This window comes from Semicossyphus pulcher, unplaced genomic scaffold (assembly GCF_022749685.1).
Source record: "Semicossyphus pulcher isolate SPU_LCO1_2020_fin unplaced genomic scaffold, fSemPul1.0.p SCAF_10, whole genome shotgun sequence".
Classification (NCBI taxonomy): Eukaryota; Metazoa; Chordata; class Actinopteri; order Labriformes; family Labridae; genus Semicossyphus; species Semicossyphus pulcher.
The window spans coordinates 12082246-12103874 of NW_027211604.1; the positions used below are offsets into that span (position 1 = coordinate 12082246).

At 40.4% G+C, this 21629-nt stretch overlaps 3 protein-coding genes across 3 annotated transcripts in view; 1 reads left to right on the forward strand and 2 right to left on the reverse strand.

The window, feature by feature from the left end:
* The window catches only part of cfap54 (cilia and flagella associated protein 54), a 123708-nt gene extending 106883 nt beyond the window's left edge, over window positions 1–16825 (reverse strand). The window contains exons 1-48 of the mRNA XM_069671927.1: window positions 16680–16825; window positions 16084–16189; window positions 15481–15630; window positions 15149–15314; window positions 14928–14986; window positions 14633–14776; window positions 14132–14245; window positions 13679–13780; window positions 13101–13293; window positions 12860–12931; window positions 12633–12745; window positions 12381–12495; window positions 12142–12221; window positions 11874–12008; window positions 11630–11777; window positions 11491–11543; window positions 11242–11370; window positions 10810–10960; window positions 10454–10590; window positions 9914–10111; window positions 9704–9796; window positions 9416–9601; window positions 9089–9201; window positions 8833–8980; window positions 8557–8712; window positions 8296–8418; window positions 7866–7982; window positions 7580–7646; window positions 7386–7475; window positions 7120–7297; window positions 6963–7011; window positions 6421–6503; window positions 6116–6313; window positions 5807–5964; window positions 5553–5704; window positions 5192–5401; window positions 4793–4992; window positions 4319–4454; window positions 3946–4075; window positions 3597–3758; window positions 3300–3509; window positions 2514–2601; window positions 2186–2356; window positions 2013–2079; window positions 1704–1889; window positions 1521–1607; window positions 1308–1427; window positions 353–400 (exon numbers count right to left, since the gene is read on the reverse strand). Coding sequence (XP_069528028.1) covers window positions 353–400; window positions 1308–1427; window positions 1521–1607; window positions 1704–1889; window positions 2013–2079; window positions 2186–2356; window positions 2514–2601; window positions 3300–3509; window positions 3597–3758; window positions 3946–4075; window positions 4319–4454; window positions 4793–4992; window positions 5192–5401; window positions 5553–5704; window positions 5807–5964; window positions 6116–6313; window positions 6421–6503; window positions 6963–7011; window positions 7120–7297; window positions 7386–7475; window positions 7580–7646; window positions 7866–7982; window positions 8296–8418; window positions 8557–8712; window positions 8833–8980; window positions 9089–9201; window positions 9416–9601; window positions 9704–9796; window positions 9914–10111; window positions 10454–10590; window positions 10810–10960; window positions 11242–11370; window positions 11491–11543; window positions 11630–11777; window positions 11874–12008; window positions 12142–12221; window positions 12381–12495; window positions 12633–12745; window positions 12860–12931; window positions 13101–13293; window positions 13679–13780; window positions 14132–14245; window positions 14633–14776; window positions 14928–14986; window positions 15149–15314; window positions 15481–15630; window positions 16084–16189; window positions 16680–16825 — 6237 coding nt within the window. The remainder of the gene's footprint in view (window positions 1–352; window positions 401–1307; window positions 1428–1520; window positions 1608–1703; window positions 1890–2012; window positions 2080–2185; window positions 2357–2513; window positions 2602–3299; window positions 3510–3596; window positions 3759–3945; window positions 4076–4318; window positions 4455–4792; window positions 4993–5191; window positions 5402–5552; window positions 5705–5806; window positions 5965–6115; window positions 6314–6420; window positions 6504–6962; window positions 7012–7119; window positions 7298–7385; window positions 7476–7579; window positions 7647–7865; window positions 7983–8295; window positions 8419–8556; window positions 8713–8832; window positions 8981–9088; window positions 9202–9415; window positions 9602–9703; window positions 9797–9913; window positions 10112–10453; window positions 10591–10809; window positions 10961–11241; window positions 11371–11490; window positions 11544–11629; window positions 11778–11873; window positions 12009–12141; window positions 12222–12380; window positions 12496–12632; window positions 12746–12859; window positions 12932–13100; window positions 13294–13678; window positions 13781–14131; window positions 14246–14632; window positions 14777–14927; window positions 14987–15148; window positions 15315–15480; window positions 15631–16083; window positions 16190–16679) is intronic.
* A 1182-nt stretch (window positions 16826–18007) lies between these two features.
* On the forward strand, window positions 18008–19834 carry LOC138601824 (alpha-crystallin B chain-like). The gene is made up of 3 exons (XM_069673074.1): window positions 18008–18308; window positions 18623–18745; window positions 18825–19834. The coding sequence occupies exons 1-3, from the start codon at window positions 18129–18131 to the stop codon at window positions 19014–19016; spliced, it is 495 nt and encodes a 164-aa protein (XP_069529175.1). The 5' UTR covers window positions 18008–18128; the 3' UTR covers window positions 19017–19834.
* Window positions 19835–20091: 257 nt separating this feature from the next.
* Window positions 20092–21558, reverse strand: mia (MIA SH3 domain containing). Its single transcript, XM_069670840.1, has 4 exons — window positions 21204–21558; window positions 20933–21066; window positions 20708–20818; window positions 20092–20623 (listed from the first exon to the last, which is right to left on the reverse strand). Exons 1-4 carry the CDS (start codon window positions 21319–21321, stop codon window positions 20600–20602), a joined length of 387 nt encoding a protein of 128 aa, XP_069526941.1. The 5' UTR covers window positions 21322–21558; the 3' UTR covers window positions 20092–20599.
* Window positions 21559–21629: the final 71 nt, after the last annotated feature.

The following is a 21629-nucleotide window of genomic DNA, read 5'->3' on the forward strand; positions in this document are numbered from 1 at the left end:
TATTGTATTTTTTGACAATTCCTGGAAGAGTATGTAAAATATTTGTGTGTGTATATTGTGTAAGTGTGTTTTTGTGTCAGTGCATTGGTATTGGTCGGGCTAATTAAGACTAATGTTGAATTTTTCAGGACGGCTGAATGGCAGGGAGTTTGTTTGGGAGATGGTGTGATTTTGTAGTGTTAAAAGCAGACAATAATGCAGAACACAACCCATGGTAGTATGGTTATACCATTTTTGAATGGTTTTTGAGGGCATTCTTTAACTAAAAAATGATTTTGGAAATTACAAAACATGTCAGAATTGTACTGATGAAATGCCTCAGAAATCTAAAGGAATCAGATAAACAAAGTACCTCAGCATTGTCCAGGAGAGATTTGTTGCTGTAGAACGTCTTTGCAGGCTGCGCAATAAGAACAATTTATTACATTTATTATGGTATGCATAATCCGACAACATATCAAGCCTTTATATACTGAGCAGAGGCACAGTCTTTAAGAAATATGGTACATACTGTCTCCTAATATTGTTTCTACTGTAGGTAGAAGAGGTCTACACATAACCCATGTGTTCATACTGTCAGATAAGGGGGGGGGGGACGCAGGTGCAGACCCAGGGGTGTCTCAAAGTTATCCCAGAGGGATAACCACAAAATCGCAGTAGCGATAGATTGGAAAAAGGAAGGGGAGGAAAAAGACAACGAAACTGTATAGAGCCACTACACGCTTCGTTAATGAAATAAAGCACTAAAATGATTAACTAAATCACCGCTGCCAAGCAGCTGACTCAAAACCAAAATTGTCCAGGAGACACAGAAAACTCGAAGCTAAAGGCAAAGGCTGCCCGGGAGGCCTTTGATAACCCAAAAGGCTGGAGTCACACAAACTCTCCAGCACCCCAAATGATTCCCTGGGAAACAGGCAATTGACCACAAATTCACCCAAAGTTGTGAGTTGATGTTTGCAGATACACCGACAACTAGAGAAGCCACATGGAGAACCTCTCACTACCTCTGAAGGTGAGATAATGAGTCAGCACAGGGCACTGGAGACTCAGGGTATATGAAGACTCCCCACACCTGGGCTTAATCAAAGCCAATCAGTGCCACACACACCTGATTGCAGTAAGTTGATTCTTTCACCACTCTCACAGGGCCAGAAGGTTGAGTGCCCTCACACTTTCAGTATAGTGCTTTAGTCAGAATAAACACAAGATCAAAACTGTGACTTAAAGCACACATAGAGTTTGTCACAAAGGCTAAAAGACAAAAAAGGCTAAAAAAAAAACTGTGTGTGTGTGTGTGTTAATACTTGGAGATTGTCTTTGGCAATGCAGTGTCCACAAGGCAAAGGGACACCTGTTCCTTGTCTGAGTTGAACTGATTCCTTTACAGCTTCACTGAACAGGCAGAGTTCACTAAGGGCACGTATCTGCAGAAAATACCAACCCAGAGTAAAAACTCCAACAGGGCCATGAGAGGAAAACCATTCCATGTATGTGTAAAAAACAACACAATTGCTGACCTTAAGTATTTTTGCCTTAACGGTGCGCTGCACATCTCTGCACACAGTGCCCACAAAGTGAAGGTATATGGCTATCATTGGCAGCAGCTGGAATTACAAACATGATTTTAACACTGAGTGAATTATTTTTCTTGAGAATTGTAGTTAAAAAGGTGGACAGACAGGCAGTCATAAGGAGCTTACCGTGATGTGGTAGCCTGTGGTGAAAAGCCAATAGCAGATAAAGTTCAGGCTGGATACAGTGGTGCCGAGGTGAAGCCTGTAGGGCTCAGAGAATAGGTCGACTCCAGGAAGCAGTTCATCTCCAATATTGTGATCAGCGTACTGGAGGTCAGTCTGGGGCTGGGCAAGGGAGCAACACAGCACACACTAGGGAAGTAAGTCACACACACACACACACACACTTCAGTCATCATTTCCTTAAAATTATATTCAGCAAAGGTGAAAAAAATGTTTATGTGGAAAGAGATTAACATCCCATGGAAGTTTTACCTTAAAGAGGTGAGCAGACAATAGACAGCACTTGGTCCGCTGGCCGATATCAGAAGTTAAGATATATCTGTAGATCCAAACACACACTCAGGAGCAGGCAGGTTTCAAATGCACAAGTTTAAACACACACTCAGAAGCACATCAAATCAATTATGAACCTCATTAAAACATACTGTGCAATCTTTGCAGTGAGAACAGCAGCCTGAAGACATCCCCAAATGCCAGCCTGTTTCAGAGTTTGTTGCAGGGAGCCACCCCCGAAAGACACACCATCCCGTTTCTCTACAATGCCTGAGCTCTGTAAGGCACAATCTACAGCTTTACTCCAGCTTGAGTGTGCTGCCCTGGATATAAAACACAGGCAGGAATGAAATGATTACAAGAATGGAGGGAAAATCACGACTCAACTTACTGACATTTTCTGTATATCTGCAGGTAAATGCACAAAATAAATGTCCAGAGACTTGCTTTTATATGCACACTCAGTCAACAGATTATTACCGTGTGTTTCCATTGTAGAACTGTAGATTTCCCATTTCATGCAGTGCCAGGACTCGGAGGGAGTCATGACCGTTGGCATGGAGATACTCTGAAGAATAGATGGATGGAGATGGAAAATAAAATTACAACTTTGACCCTTACACGTACTTCATTCACCGACTGAAGAACTCCTTTGTCCCTCATGCCATCAGGCTGTACAACTCCTCACTTAGGGGGAGGAGGTAACAGGGACAGACTCTCTCACAAGCGGTAGCCACTAACTCACCTCACAAAGTTAATAGTAGTTAACTTCTTTTATTCAATAGTAATATTTATTTATTTCTCAAAGGGTCATATGTGCAATGAAAATCTGTCAATGTGCAATAATCTCTCACCACAGTGCAATAATCTCTCACCACAGTGCAATAACCTAATTTAGTTTAATTGAACTATTACCCACTGTTTACTTGTACATTTTCTAAGAGTGTATATTTTATATATTTTGTTATCTAATTTTGTACTTTTTTTTATATATATATCTATATATCGATAGATATATATATTTTGATCTTTATTTTTTACCCTCTGTGTGCTGATTCTTACCTATTGTATTGTACTGTATAAGCTGCTGGAGACTGAATTTCCCAGAGGGAGTCATCCCAAAGGGATCAATAAAGTTGAGTCTAAGTCTATTCAAATATATCATGCTATCTTCTTCTTATAGCTGTCTTATAGTCTAGTATAGCATTTTCTCTATTACACGTCTAACTCATCATCCCACTGATAAAAAAAAACCTGTGCTCATACTAATGGAGGTGGAGTATGCAGCGATGACAGTCAGCATGTGGTCAGGGCTGAGAGGAAGTCTGTAGAGAGCATTTGGAGTACTGAAGTCCTCTTCGTTCAGGTCACAAGGTTGGGTGTTTGGAGTTTGAATAACTACAGGACTGAAATCAACCAGGCTTGCAGAATGACTCAGGTTTCTGCTCTGACAGTGCCTCAACTGTGTCGAAAAGCCTGGAGAGAGACAGACGTATTGCAAACAGATTTTAAAGCAGTTGTATTGTGAGTGCGTGTATGTGTGTCCGTCAGAACTGAACTCACAGGGCTGCGTGTGAGCCAGAAGCTGCAGCAGCAATGAACGACTATGCTGGAAGACCTGAAGACAATGTGGTCTTCTCTCAAGAGCTTTACGGTAAAAGCTCAATGTGTCTTCTACATCCAGAGGAACGCAGACAAGGGACATGGAGTGCTGCATCTCTGCACCTTTGACACAGAAAATATGCATGAAAACTTTACACAAGCAAACAACCTGACAAAGCATGTTTGATCTTTAACCTTTATGCTCTAAGATGTTTTGGTCTACACCATACCTCCACCATTCCTGTTTATTCCTTTGACAATGTAACTGTGTGAATATTTTGACAAGACATCACGAGGCATCTTTTCAAACCTTTAAGCTCAACTGCGTCTCGAGGAGGTGAGTTTGTGAGAGCTGCTTTTTTGCGAAGGGGTGGATGCTGTGCAGGGTGAGGGGTCCACCCGCTGATCAGCTGGGAGCTGGCATAGCTCTGGTAAGTTACCTGCAATATAGAAAAGGGCCACAAATATACACATATAGTACAATATACACAATACACTAGTATTCAAAAAAGAGATTCATGAATTACACTTTCAATAGGGGAAAAAATATGATGCAACCATGTTGTCTAAATTGCATGGTTCTTAATTGAAGCTGTATGAAAACAGTAACCACAGTATTTCCACAACAGTTTTATTGGTTTGTTATTTTTTTTGTACTTGAATGACGTGTGAGTATGTGCTACCTCCTTGCCAATGGCCTTCTTTGTCCTGACATGGTGTGGTTGTGGGACTGCAGGTCCTCCCAATGTACTTATCCTTTCAAGCAGCCTCCTCTGAGCATGGACTAGCAGAGGAGTTACGATCAAGGCATAACGTTCCCTGAGATAGGCATACAGATGCAGGTACAGACAGACGCACACAAAAATACGCATAAATAATGAGACACTGTCTTAGATGATTCTTTCAGATTTACAAAATTGGATTCTTGATTGGTTAATGAGCAAAAATACAGCATTTTGAAGTCACAAAAAGTTAGCATTAGTTTGTGTGAAAATCTAAATCAAATGATTGTTAAATGTTTCTCATGTAAATTCTGGAGATTATATATGTGTGTGTATGTGGCTGTTTTTTCATGGTCTTAGTATAAAAAAGCCTATTAATTAAATCTTTGCTGCAATCATAATGCAATATAGTGGGAAAATAAATGTTTTGTGTACCGTGTGTATGAGTTGAAAACTAAAGCAAAGTGGGCCAGGTTTTCCCATTTGCCACTTTCATGGAGATGCTCCAGAGTATGAAGCACCAATGAGCGAACCCAACGCAGGTCCACCTGGGTGCTGTCATCTAGCGGGGCTGAGTAATACAGACTGGACTCTAACTCATCCTCAGTCAAGTCACTGTCATACAAACTCCACAGCTTGTAGGAACAAAGGAGATGAAAGTCAAAAATCAGGACTGAGTCATTTTCCTTATGTAGATTCAGACCATAGCAATCATTGGCAGGCCACAGAGTACTACACACTTTAAATTCTAGAGGTTTTGTTTTTATAGTGAATTACAAAAAGATTGTTTTTCTGAGTTTTTAAATGTATAAATATCGCTTTCTGTAACCTTACCCCAAGTCTGTTCAGCATGTCCATGATAAGGTCAGTAGCCAGCACCAGTAGTGGGGTAAAGGTGGTGTGCAACTGGTCTGCTGTGACAGGGGAGGGAGGTTCAAGCTGTGCAACTCTCTGTACTAAGTCAGTTAAATTGCAGCTGTGGTCCCAAACAGTCCGACACACACACTGCAGAGTTGTCCAGTGACTGCCACGATGGGCCAACACCTGAAAAATAATTAGAATAGATACATTAAAATACAACAGAACAATATATAACTGAAGCACCAAATAAACACATTGTGAAAAAGGCTGGATTTTCAGTCTATGATTGTATATGATCACAACATTTCTGTACTCATGCTTGAGTGTAAAGTACCATGGCCCTTCGGAGATGTAAAGCAGCTTTGTTTAATGATTCCAGCAGCAAGGTAGTAGTATTCCTGTTAATGTCAATCTGCTGTTCTACAGTTTGAGAGGAGTCCTCTCCCTCCTCACAACTCTCCTCTGTGACAGAGTCATCAACTCTGACTGTTGAAAGAAAGGGTTGAGAGAAGTCATTAAACCCAGACCTGGTGTATTTCTCCTAGTTCATTCTAGAGAGTGTACCATTTTCCTAACCTTTCTCTTTGCTTTTGTCTTTGTGTTCAGTCACATAATCCCTTAGACCTGAGTGAGAGGTGCCTCTCTTTGAGACGTCATTTTCAGGGGACTGCTGTTGCTGTGAGTTCCTCCGCACCAGGACACCAGAGGACGCCAGAGAGAAACATAAGGGATTTAATTGGCTGTACCTACAACAAAGCACATGGAGAAAAGTATACTATAGGCAATTTCTTCAGATTCCATAAAGCGTTACAAAATGTTAAAGTAACTGTTGTATCTGGTTGATTGTTCCCCAATAACACAGAACAGGTTTGGTAAAATAGTTTTGCATGAGTGAACCTGAGTTGCAGGGCTTCTCCAGGCAGCATGTCCAGGCCCTGGTAAAGCAGAGCTAAATGGGCTTGAGCCACGCTGTAGTTGAGGTGAGCCTTCCAAACTCTCTCCTCACAGCACACGTTCCTTAGCTGAAGCCGCTTCTTGTTGCGCTTCACCACAGACGACATCATGGTCAGCACGTTCTCCACAGCCTGCATCTCCCTACACACAAAGCATTGTGCACATCTGGTTACGTAAACTACACAAAGAATTACACAAATACACAGACATCCAGAACACCCAGATAAACACAGACAGATATACTGTACCTGTTAGTTCTCACTCTCTGCTGCATGCTGTGTGGCAGTTTCTGCTTTAGTTTCTTTCTTGTGTCACCATGAGAAGTGGTATTCTTGTTCAGCTTTAAAGGGAGCAAATCATGTTTATATTTGTTTTTAAGATAAACAACATTTCATTACCATGAAATAGTAAATTATATTTTCTGCAGTTCATTTTCTCTCAAGTTCCATTTCCCATGAACTGTGTGTTGGGATCTGGACACGTATGTACTGTGCTTAAGAAAGTGATGTTGGCAGTCTATAGTATTGCAAAGGAAGTGAAATTAAGAGCAAGCTACTATGAATTTGAAAAACATGAGCTACATAGCAACATTTGTCATCTGTGTATGTGTGTCTGAATCAGTTACTCTTGGCTATGTCAGAGCAAGATGATTCCGCAGGGGCATCATCTTCAAACGGCACTGATGCTACTTCATCTTCTCCCATAGATGATTTCCCAGAAATTCCATGCAAAGAAAACTGTATATTTTCATATATTTGTTGGTTATCTAAATAATTATTTGTATTTTTACCTGGGATGATTCATTTTCTTTTGCAGCCTGAGCACTGCCTCTTCTTTTACTATTTTCAACAAAACATTTTTTAGAGAGAACCATTAAATCGAGTCAAGTCTTTATCAACAAAGGAAAAACTGTTACAATGGTTACTTAATACTTTGTAAGACAGTACAAGTTCAGCATAAGTATTTTTATATCAAAGTGGTTTATAGTAAAAGCACACCTGGAAAGAAATTCAAGTATGTTTTGCCCCCACTTTAACACAAGGTCTGGGCTGCCTTCCTCCATGGTTCTCTGGAGAAGTAGTGCGGCAAACTCAATAAAACATGCCTTCCGTCTAAGTTTCGTCACTGACAGGAATGGACATGGGAAAGCACAGGTGTGAATAAACAAGACCGTTTAGGCATTTTAAAAAGTATGAGATTGTGTACCAGTCACCTTCTTGATATGCATCCTTCAAAGTACAGTTGGAGATGAGATCATACAATATGGCGGGATCCTCACTGCCAGTCTGTGGCCGTGAAATCTCTTTAGCAAAAAAGACAGAGGTACACAATGTGGAACTCGGAAAAAAAATACTAATGCTTGACATATTGTAGTAATTGTTTAAAGAACAAATAGTGTTAAATTACCATTGTCTGCAGTGAGAACTGCTTCAGGTGTAATCCTTTTCTTGTTCTTCAAATGCAGCGCCTTAAGCTGAAGACTTATCTTCATTTCATTGTTGTTTACAGAAGGATCCATCTTAGTCTACACACACACACACACACACACACACACACACACACACACACACACACACACAGCCTTTGTAAAAATCTTTAAATTTTGATTTATTTGTTATGACCTGACATCATTCTAAGCATGAGGAAAAATCTTGAAAGAAAACAACACCTTTTCATTGTTCTTGATCCCCACAGCCTCGTTTGCAAATCTGGTGATCTGCATCTGGGAATCACAGACATCTTGAAGCAGCCTGCGACCACAGTCCATCACCGCAGAAGCCATCTGGTACTCCCTGAGAACACGAAATGCCTGGTAGAGAAGAAAGAAGAATGAGAAATGATTTTGTGTTAGCCTCCTGGTTGGTTATCAATCGGGATATCTGGAAATTGTAAGTCATTGTGGATAAGGGTGCTTACTAAATACCGGTAAATAAATGACAGAATAAAATAAATGTATGTGTGCTGAACAGTTTTCTTCGTAAGTCAAATAAAAGCTAGTTTGCAGTTAACGGTAATTTCAACCATGCAGCTCTCGCACAAAAGAGCAAAGATACTTCTATTGAGTGTATGCACATGAACAAAACACAAACTACTACAGTATCTATATACACATGCAGACACACCTTTGAAAGGTAGTAGGTGATGCAGGCGATCATGTGCAGTAATGATTCTGAGGTGTTTCCAGTCCATTTTTGTTTGAGAACACCTGAATTCTCCTCCAAAACTATCAAGCATTTTCTGAGCACCTGAAGATCAAAACAAATACAGTTATAAACAAAAACTTAAAAATTTGTTACAGTTCGAATGTATGTTCATTTATTAATAAAGTAACATTGGCCCTTAAAGGTCAGAATTTTAAAACTTCAGTATGAGGTTTTGCGTACCTGTACAACAGGGTCGCAAATGATCTGATGAAAGATTAGAGGTGCCAAGAGGCCATAACAGCCGACTACAGCTTGCACAGCAGCTTTACCGTCATTCAACCACATCCCAAGGTCTGTGGCCACCAGCATTCGCTCGCACTCGGCCAGTCTGGCTTCCTGCAAACACGCATGCCCATAGCATTCATATACTGTATGTTCATGTCAATTTAAAAGATATAACCTTTAGTAAAATAAATATTGTACATATACACTTCTCTATCTAGGGAGAAATTTGACCTGTTCCCAGATAAAAGGTCCATTACGACTGATTGAGTCACAGTAGAGCGATCCCTGTTGAATGTTGATCTCTGTCTCAATGAAGATGGATGTGAGGAACAAGCGAACCAGGTGAGGAGAGGAGCATTGCAGGGTCTGGACACACAGCCTTCAGCATGGTGAATGGGGATAGGGTGAAAAGGAGATTAGGAAAACACAATTCAATTCAAACTACTCAGCTTGAACTGTGTTTCTGTGTTTGTGTTTCCCTCCTCACCCTGTGGTAGCAAGTCTGTCCTGTGTGCTTAGCGACCCAGGGTGCGTGTAGTGGCTCCACAGTTCCCTGCAGGCTCTCTTTGCTATGACATACTGCTCTGTTTGAAATGCCACCTAAAGGGGGTTAAAAAAGCAAAAAAAAATTATCCATTGCTACTGTATACATTCATATTAATATGTCTTTCAGTTTGCTTTGAGCTAAAATGTCAACACTGAACAACATCCTCACCCAATTAAGACACTCTGAACATACTGTTACTGTGTTAGCACGCGGACCAAGCAAGTGATGAGTGTGGTGAGGTGTACACTTTGCTAGTGTGAAGTTTACCTGTGCCAAATGAGCCCATGTGGAGAGCAGTGGTACCGGCATGGATGCCAGCAGTGGGAATGTTGTTGCCCCTATGGTGTTGCCGAGCAGCTTGCCCTGGCTGTTGTAAGCTGCAACAGCAAATACATACTTCTGGTTGGGCTCCAGCCCCTCAACCCTCAGCACACATTCACCAGATACTGGTACCTGAAAACAAACAAAGTCAATAACTATCACGGGCACTTACCAGGTCGTGCAAGATGAAAAACATGTCCAATTGGATGCTTCTGTGTAATACGTTAATACTACCATATCTCCAGTTCCTGGCAGGCTGCAGTCTCCAAGGCGGACTTTAAGATTAATGCCATCAGCTGCATGGCCGCAGAGCTGGTACCAGCACACCTGGGCAGAATCAAAAGTTCAAAGAGAAAGATAAAAAATATAGATGTTGTTTTGGGTTATTTGCTACTTGTTAGATTAGTATAAAAAAAAGAAAGAATTAATTAAAGCAAATCTCACTTGTTCCTGTAAGTTATAAGGTGCTGGGGCAAAGGTGAAGGAGCAGTCAGTTCGGGAGAGTATGATGGGGGGAGGTGGAGGGTTTTCTTCTTCCTCCTTCACCCCCTTTTTTTTATATTCAGCTGGAGTCTTCAGGGTGGCAGAGAAATACAGTTTTCTCTCCTCCACTCCTGCTTTTTCTATCAGGGTGAAGGCCTCCTGGCAAGAGCACATGGACAAACAAGTTGAATATTCAGTACACTTCAGGCTCCCTCTAAATAACAAATGTATAAAAGTGGCAAAATCTAGAGATACCATAGAAATAGGAGAGTATGATTACAGTTCGGTCTTATTCACTGGTAATTGTTTTGGTTTAGGTATGTTCTACAGTAATTTCATGAAATAATCACATTTTAGTTAAACTGGTTGATATGAAAATATATAAAATAATATAATTATATATATTACATTTTGTAAAATGAGATATATCAAGTTTTTTACATTACATGCATCGTTGTGAGTAACTCTCTTTGAAAGAGTGAATGTTTGTGCATTAGTAACCTCTAGCAGACTCTTGGTTTTGCTGCTGCTGGTACTTGGCTCCATGTTGCTGTGCAGAGCTAAGGCTTTCTGGATGAGGAAAACTGCTTTGGCCACCTTGTTCTTCTTAATCCGATCCAGCAGTTCAGACTCTGTGACTAGACACAAGCAATAGGACAGACCCATTCTTTGTTTCTACAATTGAGCATTATTTGTTAACAGATATACAACTTTTAAATCGATATTCTTGCGAAAAATTGACACAAATTAACCATCAAATATGTCCAGAGATTTCAACTTCTGTTCCCCATTTCAATCTATTTAAAATGTAGTACAAATTGAATGGAGGCGAAGGTCGAATTAATTTATTTTCTCACCTGCATATTGCTGCAATAACTTTAGGGACGCCCTGTGGTGGATGATGTTTAACTCACGATGAAGGTCTGTTGCCAGCAGGTACACATGTGTAGACTGAGTGTGTCGACAGCCTTCAATATATGATTCTGCCTTAGTTTCCAGTTTCTCCTTCTTACTTTCAGCCTCTTCATTTACCTCTGCTGATGATGTCGGAGAAGATTGGCAGGGAGTTGATGGAGGGTGGGGACTAAATTTCTAGTAAAACAAGAGAAAGCAGGTTTTAATAACTCAATCTTCCTGATTATCAGAATTTTTTTTGTACATGTTTCCAATCTTACAATACAGTGTTGAGATCTTAACTCAAGCTGGCTCAGAATGTTGGAGAATGAATTAATGTCAGATTGAACTTTCAACAACCGCTCATATGTGTGTTAAACAAATTGACTGCCTACCTGTATGAAGGCACAGTCTGTGATTGCTGAGCAATCTTGGGGCATCAGTGTAACTACACCTCTCGCTAGAGCTTCAAGACCCCTCTCCACCACCTCACACACCTTCTTAAGTAGCTCTGTACTTGAACTCTGCAAGCACACACGCAGACACAAACAATACTTTTTTGTTGTTTGCAGTTTTGAAAAATACTGCACATTGGCACTGTATTTGAAATTTAAATCACATGCACACACGATCGATTGCAATACCTCAAGGAGGAAGGTAGAGCTCAGCTCACCAACAGTGTCTGATTCAACAGGAGCTAGACATAAGACATCAGAAAAAAAATAATGTTGCAGCCACAGTAAGGTTTGGAAAATATGATGTGTGTGCATCATACTTCCTCACCTGAACGTTGTGTTTGATCGCTGTGTTCAGCTGCATTTTCAAGCAGTACGGCCAATGTGTGGATCATCTCTGCCATCATTATGCAGTCAACAGTTGCCAGATCACAGGCAAACGCCACCTCACACAGCATAGACAGACACCACAGCCACTGCAATCATGTAAGAAAAATAATACCATATAAACAATTAAATTTAAGTTCAAGTATGTATATTTTGTGGTCCAACTGACCTTTTTAAATACGTACCTTATCGTAATGATCTACCTTCTCAAGGTAGCTGGTAAGCTTTCGGTTTTGCAGCTGATCCCTTTGCAACACCACCTTCACTTTATCCCATAGAAATAACACAGCATCCAAAACCAGGTCCCTGTCTGGCTGCACCTTTTACACAAACACACAAATACAGTACATACAAACTGCACCTCTGAACTATACCAATGACTTTAATTTAAACCATATTCCTCAGCAGATCAACCTAAACACAAACATGCACAAACAAAACATTGAAACTTACGTGAGGAGAGCCACAAACAGACTTGTGCAGGGTGTCTACCAGGCCAGTGAACTCATCACTCATCTGGAACTTGTGTCTGCCTGTCGGAAACAAAACAAAACAACCACATCATAATTCATTGATAAAATCAGCATATTTGGAAATCAAGTAAATGAAGTCCAATGTTTTATCTGCATAAAGGTTTAGAGGCTTGAAGATCTAAATTGATGAATCTGTGGTAACATTTTAACTAATGCTACCTTCAATCATGTTGTCCTCTCTCGGACGGCTCTTCTGGGAGAACAGCAGACTGTTAAACCTGTCAAGTAAAGCAAGCTCCAGCTCTGCCTGCCTGAATGACTGACCTTCCACACCCTGACAAAGAGAGACACAAAGAAGATCACCCTCAGGATCATTCAGAGACACAGCATACATTAAACTCAAATTGGAAAAGTGACTGTTCTTATTTTTGTAATGCTGTGAATTACAGTGGATGCATGTGTGCAACTCACTGACAAAACCTGCAGCATCTCTCTGGCAAGTTCAGCGAATGCCTCTGGTTGCTTGTACTGAAACAACAGCTTCATGAACCTCATCGCAGACATGATGGGTACTTTGTTTTCTCCTAGCAACAAAAAATATCACATTACTTCACACAGATTTCCAAACCATTTCGTAAAAGAAAGTGCTGCGACTGTAATATACAGTATGAAAAAAGGTCAAAGAAAAAGTAACTAACCTGCAATGGCTAAATCCATTAGAGTGGATGTCGGTGTCAGTGCATCAAGAGACTCAGAAGAAGCTGAGACTCCTTCACAAACACATACACAGACACATTTCACAAGAGCAAACACAAAGGGAACAATCGTCTTAAATATCAAACAATTAAATCATTTATAAGATTTTGCAGCAGCTGTATGTTTCTTCTTAATTGTGCAGTTTGAGCGGTTTATTTTCTGTTTTGAGCTTGTTTTACTAACCAGACAATATACTGATGCCAGCTGACAGGAGTTCCAGGATCACCTCCTGTAGCTCTGGTTCATCAGGCATCCTCGTCTCCAGTGGGCGTTTGTTGCTGTTCCAAAGTGCTTCCAGAATGCCCAAAAACTGTGCGGCGCTGCTGTCAAACAGGCAGATTAGCACTCGCTCTGTCGTCGTGCGAGGCCATGGTGCCTGGAGTAAACACAGACAGGCATGCAACTTGTAATGTTACAAGAGTTCAACAATAATTCATAAACTAGTTTACTACATGAGCAAACTGCCGTCTACAACTGAACTGATATACAATTACTGCGGTTCTGACAAGGCGACACAGGTAGGAAACAGGAATAACAAAAGTTAAAGCAATAAAATTAATTGTACAAGAACACTGTAATAGTGATGTTTAAAAATAGACCATAATAGGTAGTGTATAGTAATTGACAGCAAACAGCCAATGCAATTCAACAGCCATAAAACAATGTATTTTAATAGTGAGCATATGCTTAGTATTCAGTGCACTGCAGGGTGCGATTTAAGACTGAAAAGGGAAATACAGTGGTGAAGTTGGTCTTATTACATTGGGTATGTCCTTCAGGGTGCTTTTGGTTTTAACTCTGAACGTGGATCTGGGTCTCCTTCTGCCCTCAAACACAGCCCGTTTGAAAATCATGGCAGCCAGCTGAAAAATAAGGTTATAGATCAGCTTTAATTTGATAACCCAAAAACAAACCTACAAGAGCAAACTATTGAATTAGGCACAGCGACTGACTAGAAAACTCAGAGGGCAATTGCAGTCGTCTTAGAATATTAGTTAAGAAACAAGTGTGTCTTTTCATGCCTGGACAGTGTAGATTGTACTTCAAATGTTACATTAATTGAATAGATTTGTTAAAATTGACAGATGTGTTTTATACGTTCCATGCATCCCACTGCTAAATGTGTTGCTTAGATGTGTGAAGGCTCTCAACTCTATAACATTTTATCACAGCAACAGTATTCAAAGCATATTTTGATGAGAGGCCTCTCCTGCCTTGATCGAGGCTTCTTTGAAAGCTCTCTGAGTCTCTCTTGTGGCAGGAACTTCATTGTGCTCTTCCACCTTTGCAAGCTCATCGATCTTTCCTAGGGCTCTCCTGGCGAATTCCTGAAAGCATTAGAAGACAAACAAGAATCTAAAAAAAAAGATTAACAGGACTTTCTTAATATTTCAGAAATGCTATGAATTCTATTCGAGGACAAAAAAACCCCCCACATAGATCTTTATACATTTCACCAATATTTAATTTTGACAAATTGTAAACTAAGCATTTGAAATGAATGAATTATTTAATATAAAATCAAAGGTTATCTTCTTTAAAGCAGATTAACACTTAATAGATTGCTGACAGACTGGATAACAGTAAAATGTAGACAGAAAAACAACAGGTAACAGTTAGTGATTATATCTCAATGGATCAGACTGTGAATAGTTTGTAGATATATCCATCATTTTGTGTTTGTAGGTGTCTGGATGAGGATGTGTGTCTTTCACCTCCGCCTGCACCTCCGCCTGGTTGTCATAGTAACAGTGGCAGACAGCACAGTAGAGTGTGACAATCCATGGTAGGTTCTTAGGGGTCATCAGAGGGATAGAGAGCTCTAAACTAATGCTCGCCCACAAAAGGTACTCCAGTGCCTGGACAGGAGAAAAAAATGTTGTATAAAGGATCATTGCACTCACAGTTTTTTGGGCACATACTGGTTATACCACATCGTGCACTATCATGCAAAACAACAAGACATAAAGTTGTTTAATTATGACGGATCTTTCTTTTCTCTCTAAGTACCTGTGCACTACAGTTCTTGGTCATCAGGTAACGGCAGATGCTGTAGATGTGTAACGAACCTGGAAAACAGAAAAAAGTTGGTTCTTTAATATAAAATCATAAACAGCAGAATCTTATATTTTTTCACTTTACTTTAAATTTTGTTAACATATTTCTGGGAATCTCATGGTACCATGTGGTCAACCTCAATTTGAATGTGACATTAAATTGTACTAATGTACCATTATACATTTGCCAGCAGAGGTGCTCATGTTGCTGAAAAGCCTGCATCATGATCCTGATGAAGTTGAGCACACACAGCAGTTTACAGAGTCCCTTTTGGCTTAAGATGCTGTTCCTTTTCTCCTGCTCAAATATACACATGACGCAGCCCTTCATTGCACAGACCTACATACACACAAAAACACAGACACAGGACAACTTACTTAAGACATATCAGGGTTAATTACAAACATCAATGGCCTTTATCACACATGGAAAAACTTCTAAATAATATAAAACAACGTAGTACAACAAATATAGCATTTTTTAAAATAAAAAGTAGACAGTCTACCTTCATAGTAAAGACATCTTGGTCGGTATCAAAACCTTCAGGAAAGTAACAAGCCATGAAGTGGTCAACATCTGTGATGTCAGTTATTGTTACTGAGCTGAACTGCAGCAGGTAAGGACTGTAACCATGCCAAAGAGCCAGCTGATACAACTACAGACAAAAAGGAGAGGGGAGAAAGAAAGAATGGCAACTGTGAACACATGTTTTGTGCTGAAAGGTTTAAAAAAGGAATACAAATGAAATTGCTAAAAGCCCAGGTGGCACAGCAGTAATCCACTGAAGAGGAGAGCAAAAAGACAAGGATGGCAGCAAGCTTTTTATGAAGAAAAAACTAGCCACAGTGTAAAGGCCCAAGAATTAAGGGAGTAATAAGACATTACCAAGAATTCTGAATTATGAAGATATTTGGTATCAGCTTCATTTGACTGGCTCTTATCCTAATACGCTTACAAAGCATTCCACATCCCTTTAAAAATTACTTTAGGGTTGTTTTCACCATTCTGAGTTTACTGACTGAATAAAAACAGGAATCATTTCTTTGGTTTTGGATAAATAAAAAACTAATGTGGAGAAGAAGTGGAAATGTAGGTTACTGTGAATTACCTTCAACCCAAAGAGAAAATCTGCAATGTCCAACATGCGCCCCTGGTACAAGTTCAAAGGCAGTCGATGTTTGTACTTTTTCCATATCTCCACAAGGATCTTAATCCTTTAAAAAGAATGTAACATTAATACAAGTATATGTGAGAAATAATAATGTTACAAAATGTGACAAAAGGTCACTGAAATACGTTTTTTTCTAGGTTTATGATAACCAAAACCCTTGCCCAAGTTGGAGCACCTATTCCTTAGACTTTGTAACTCTTTATGATCAGACACCAATCTAGCTACGTAATCACCTTGACTTAAGCTTTAAAACTTGAGTAAACAACACAGATATTTAAAACTCTTCTTGTACATTTGGCTAAGAATGGGTGCTCCTAATGGTCCTAAAACAAACACCCGAGTGAGTCATTTATTTATGTTATGAGTCATTTAGTGATTGTATTGTATTATATTGAATATTATATATTCTTCTGCGTACAACTGTATTTTGAGTCACGTTAGCTAACTGTTACTCTGACTAAAGTTAAGTTTTGCATAACATTAACAGCTAACGGCTAATAGACGTAAATATGAACGTTGACTCGATATCTCACCCTCTAGCATATGAGACGTTGTCTTGGCTGGTCGAAGAAGCAACTCGCTTCATCACTGTAGTAAACGAGTTAATGTCTCGTTCAAATGCTAAAATAACGGGGTTTCTTTTATCAAGTTTCCCGTAATATGAGGCCGGTAATTCCATTTCTGCGGCCACAACGTTAATTTTAACCAACTCAGTGAGCTAACAGCTAACTATTACCCATCCACTAACTGCTCTGAGCAAATGAGGTGAAGCATATCACCATGGCGACAAGGCTAAACAGACAACTTCCTCTCTGTCAAAGTAACTCGCTAACAGTTACATTCAAACACACAATACCGTCCACTTACAACTTAAAAAAGAGAGTTGATACTGATTAATACACTCATTCAAGTTCTAGATATTGAGAGAGGACGTTGCTAAAAAGATATTTCACCATAGCAGATAGCAACTGTGATACAGCCGCAGGAGAAAAAACGTTTTAGTGCTATAACCATACTCAGCCTGGTAGGAATAGTAAGTTGGCTATCGTTGCTATTGTTAACAAACTTTAGATAGGCTAGATATATCTGTTTAATAAGCTTTCCATAAGCCAGTTGATCATTTCATCATTTAGTTGCTACATAATTAAAGCAATTATATAATTATGCTGCACACAATTTCTTGATGATAAAAAGTCCTCATTTTAATGCAGGGGCTTGGTGATTAAGCACTATAATAGTGGTTACTAGTCTTTATAATTGCAGATATCACTAATAAAATGTGAGCAGCTGTCTGTTGGAGACAACAGGACTTGGAGGATGAGAAAGAGACTGAAAGAAATTTGGTTGGCACAACTAGAACAGTTTTTTCATCTGAGCTCATAGCAAAATGCTACACGCTTAGAGTGTCACCTAATGCTGTCCCATACAAGCTCATCAGTTCCCATTCAAGCTCACATCCATTCTGCACACAAACCCAAAGCTTCTGGCACTCAGGGCACAGCAGGCTAATGCTCTGGCAGCTATTCCTCAACAGACACACACACAATCACACGCAGAGACACACAGAGATCCAGACGGGGGCATTTCCTGGGGAAAGAGTATGGGGGCATCAGCAGTACTCTGAGCCAGTGTCATCTCATGACTGGGAGAAGGGTGAGACTGAAAGTAGAGGAGAGAGAGAGACAGAGAGAGAGGGAGAACCAGTGACAGTCAGACAGATGAAACAATGAGGCCGATAAAGGGATAAACAGTTGACATCATTGTTCCAGAAAGATCAGCCTGTTGGCAGAGTCACTGTGCAAGTGTGCATGACGGGTTATGAAGGGGAGGGGGATGCAGAGGACGTGAACAGACACAGAAATCGGGTGGGATGGGAGGCTAAGGCCTATAAATGTGCAGCAGGAGAGCACAGCAGCAACTCTCTGAGACAGAGAAATCAAGAGACCACTCATTGTTGTTTACTTCTCCTCTGGAATCTCATCATGGATATCCCCATCAAGTATCCCTGGTACCGCTGGGCTTTCCCACATCGCTTCTCCGACCTCTCCTTGGCAGAACCTCTCACTGATTGGCCTCTAATCTGGCCCTCTCCCTGGTCCTTTCCTTGGAGTCGCCCTTCTTTTTGGCGCTGGTTCAACTGGTCTGAAAATGGTCACAGTGAGGTAAAGTCAAATTAACCTGCTTCAAAATCTATCAATCTATCTATTTGTCTTGTATGAAATATCTACAATACAGTAGACCTACCGACCTACTTACCTTCCTTCTTTCCTTCCTACCTACGTACCAGTCTCTGGATTCAGAGGATTACATTTAATCAGTATAATTCTGTACAATTCAGTTTACTTTACGAGTAGTATTGCACTGACACAACAATAACAAGCTGAAGCTACTGTGTGTTTTTGTGCCCAGCAGTCTTGCGGCTGCAGGCATGCACCATAATGTTTCAGTATAATATACAGCTCTTCTGTCTGTCTAGATGCGCATTGAAAAGGATCGCTACGTCATTTACCTGGATGTGAAGCATTTCTCACCTGATGAGCTGTCTGTCAGTGTCAGTGACGAGTTCATCACAATACACGCCAAGCATGAAGACAGACAGGTTAGAGACATCATGGCGATCTTTGAAATAGCCAGAGTTTGTTGACACATGACTGACATATTACTAATTCTGCTTCCAGGACGACCACGGCTATGTGTCGAGAGAGTTTGTGAGGAAGTACAGGCTTCCTGCCGGGGTGTGCTGTGCTGATGTCACCTCCAGTCTGTCTTATGATGGCGTGCTGACCATCACTGCACCTCGAACAGCTCCCGGCCTCGAGCGCAATATCCCTATTTCCTGTGAGGATGAAACAGCCAAACAGAAAATGTAGAGCAGAGGCTGATGTTCATTACTTACAACAAGTGCTGCTTGTATTTATTATTAACCTACTGTTACCATGTTGTTTACACTGCCATTATAACAGTAGTTGTGGCATACAGTTGTAGATGTCAATAAGGCCTTCTAAAAAAAGCCTCCCAACTCATTGTGATTCTGACGACTCTTATTTTGAAAGTTATTCCCTTTCCTTCATCAGGCATTTCAGTGTCATATAATGTCTGTCCTGCCCTTGATGTTTGGTGTCAAAATGATAAGCATTTGTGAACTGAACATGAGCTAGCTTGCAGCACCTAAAAATGTAACAATGTTAAACTAATTCACCTAAAACTTGTCAGCTGAGGATGAAAAAAGACTAAAATGGTTCAAACTGAGTTGTATTTACAGTTCACAGTAATGTCTGAGTGGATTTAAGTAAGTCAGCTGTGTGTGCTGATGTAAGTTTCTGTATGTGTGAGAAGGAGAGACTCTTTGATGGCACACACAGATATTTATAGTTTGTTAACTTATAGAAAAAAGCCACCAAGGGACAAGGGACCAGGTGAACACTCGCTGCAAGTGAGAGAGAGAGAGAGGGTGAATGTCGGAAGGGAACATATTGTATAAAGAGGGAACAGTCGTTTTGAGTCAGACAGCTTTAAAACTGGGCCCCTATTGCTTTAGGGGGCATGGCCTCTGAGCTGCTAAGGAAAGTGTGTGTGTTAGGTGTGTGTGTGTGCGAGCGAGAGTGAATGCATATGTACTTATGGATGCAAAAATTGCAGATCGATCATTTCTTCATTAGCAACAACCCTTTGGCTATTTAACACAGAAAATAACAATAGAATAAATATTGAAACTAAAAATCAAACGCCTGCTGTGTGTTCTTTTTATGTCTGTTATATTCTTATGTTTTTTATCAGCTGCACAGCTACGTAATAATCATCAGTCAAAAGACAGTCAAGATGCCTTATTGCAGTGTGAAAAACACTGTTATTTCTTTATTATACTTTATCTGTATTTAACAAACAAACTGTTTTATGACATTTGTCTGCCCTGTTTTCTTACCTGTGCATTAGAAATATATCTAATTCCTTTTATTACAATCATATTTGGGAATGAGAATCAACATTAATTTGCTTTGTATTTAAAGTTTATCTTTAAAGACTGTTAGATAAGTTTATTTATATACTTGCATCAGACAAGCATTATACAGTTGATGTTTTTATGCCCCAGAAATGGAAAGTTGACCAGACATTGCTGGTTATGTTACATAATGCATGGAAAAGATAACACATGTACAACTGCAACTTTTACAATTTGACAAATACCTTTAATGCTTTAAAACAGATATAAACATTATGATGGCGTGCTACAGGGATTAAAACATAGGTATAGAGCATTTAGCAGAGATGGTTATTTCTTCAGGGCTTTGAAACCTTAATTATATAGTCTGAGAACAATCTAGAATCATTAGTTGCTGTGTAAAGATGCTGCCATTGTACATTCAAACCTACATTTATATTGCCTACAATATATGTAAGATCACATGATTCCAAAAGTTATCTCGTCGTGTTGTTATGAAGGTTGTTGTCTTTATCAGTTACAGTAGAAGTCCCATTTCTGGAAATAAGAGGAGAGGTAGAATTAGGACAGAGCATTATATAATGCTTCCACATGTGTGTGGATATCTGTGAGTTCACTTACAGTAGTCTTTACTTCTGTGCTGGCTGGCATGAGAGGATGAGTCTCCTCCACCACGCTGCTGGGGAAGTGGCCGATGCGAGCCTCCTGCTGTCCGTAATAGGAGTCCTGTACCTGCAAACAGATCATTAAGATGGGAATGAGTGCTGCACATGGGTATGACATTCCTTCCTGACATCAATGTGTCAAAGTTATAGTTCTCATTGCCCTAATATTGATTCTACTTACACTGCCAGCCCAGAAGAGGTTCCCTCTGTCCTTCAGCATTGCATAGACATAGATAAGCTGCCCCTGTCTGATGGGGATGAACCTGCAGTCTCCGGGGTAGTAATCCTGCAGGGCACGAGCTATCAAGATCGGATCTGTGCAGGAATACAGATGTGAGTCAGGGAAGGAAGGCATGGAGGAATTTCTGATGATAAGCACAATATTTGTATGTTCATGATCAAAACAAGGAGTAGCATTCATTAGTAGCAAAAAGGAGTTGGTGGCTACTTACGGCTGCATTCGGAGTCAGCACAGAGTTTCTTGTCAGAGAGTTTGGGCATCTGCCTTCCAGCGTCAGAGGTTGGCAGAAGAATCCACACGGAAAGAGCGAGCCAGAGTATGCAAGGCATGTCTGTGCTGAATGTGAACCCACCTTAAGATCCAATGTTAACACTAAGAGGCGTCTTTTTGTTCCCTTTCTAGTGTTTGCCGTCTCTGAGAAGGAGGGAACTGATGGCGAATCCTCTTTTCTACTCTCCCTGCCCCCCTAACCTCATAAATGAGCACACACTGAGCTCCTTTCAAACTGTTCAAGCAGGTAAACAGGATGGGGGATGAGGAGAAAGAGGAGGAGGAGGAGGGCCAGATTAGACAGACCCCTGCTTGTGTCCTGACCTTCCCCTCTCTCCCCATCTCTCACCCTGTGTCACCCCCGCTC

Excerpts from the sequence above, each read along its gene's own strand:
- LOC138601824 (XM_069673074.1), top strand. The coding sequence starts at position 18,129 with ATGGATATCCCCATCAAGTATCCCTGGTACCGCTGGGCTTTCCCACAT. Across the intron at positions 18,309-18,622 it reads CTGAAAATGGTCACAGTGAG|ATGCGCATTGAAAAGGATCG; the intron begins GTAAAGTCAAAT and ends CTGTCTGTCTAG. Across the intron at positions 18,746-18,824 it reads CCAAGCATGAAGACAGACAG|GACGACCACGGCTATGTGTC; the intron begins GTTAGAGACATC and ends TTCTGCTTCCAG.
- mia (XM_069670840.1), bottom strand. The coding sequence starts at position 21,321 with ATGCCTTGCATACTCTGGCTCGCTCTTTCCGTGTGGATTCTTCTGCCA. Across the intron at positions 21,067-21,203 it reads TGCTGACTCCGAATGCAGCC|ATCCGATCTTGATAGCTCGT; the intron begins GTAAGTAGCCAC and ends ATTCCTGCACAG. Across the intron at positions 20,624-20,707 it reads GCACAGAAGTAAAGACTACT|AAATGGGACTTCTACTGTAA; the intron begins GTAAGTGAACTC and ends TCTTATTTCCAG.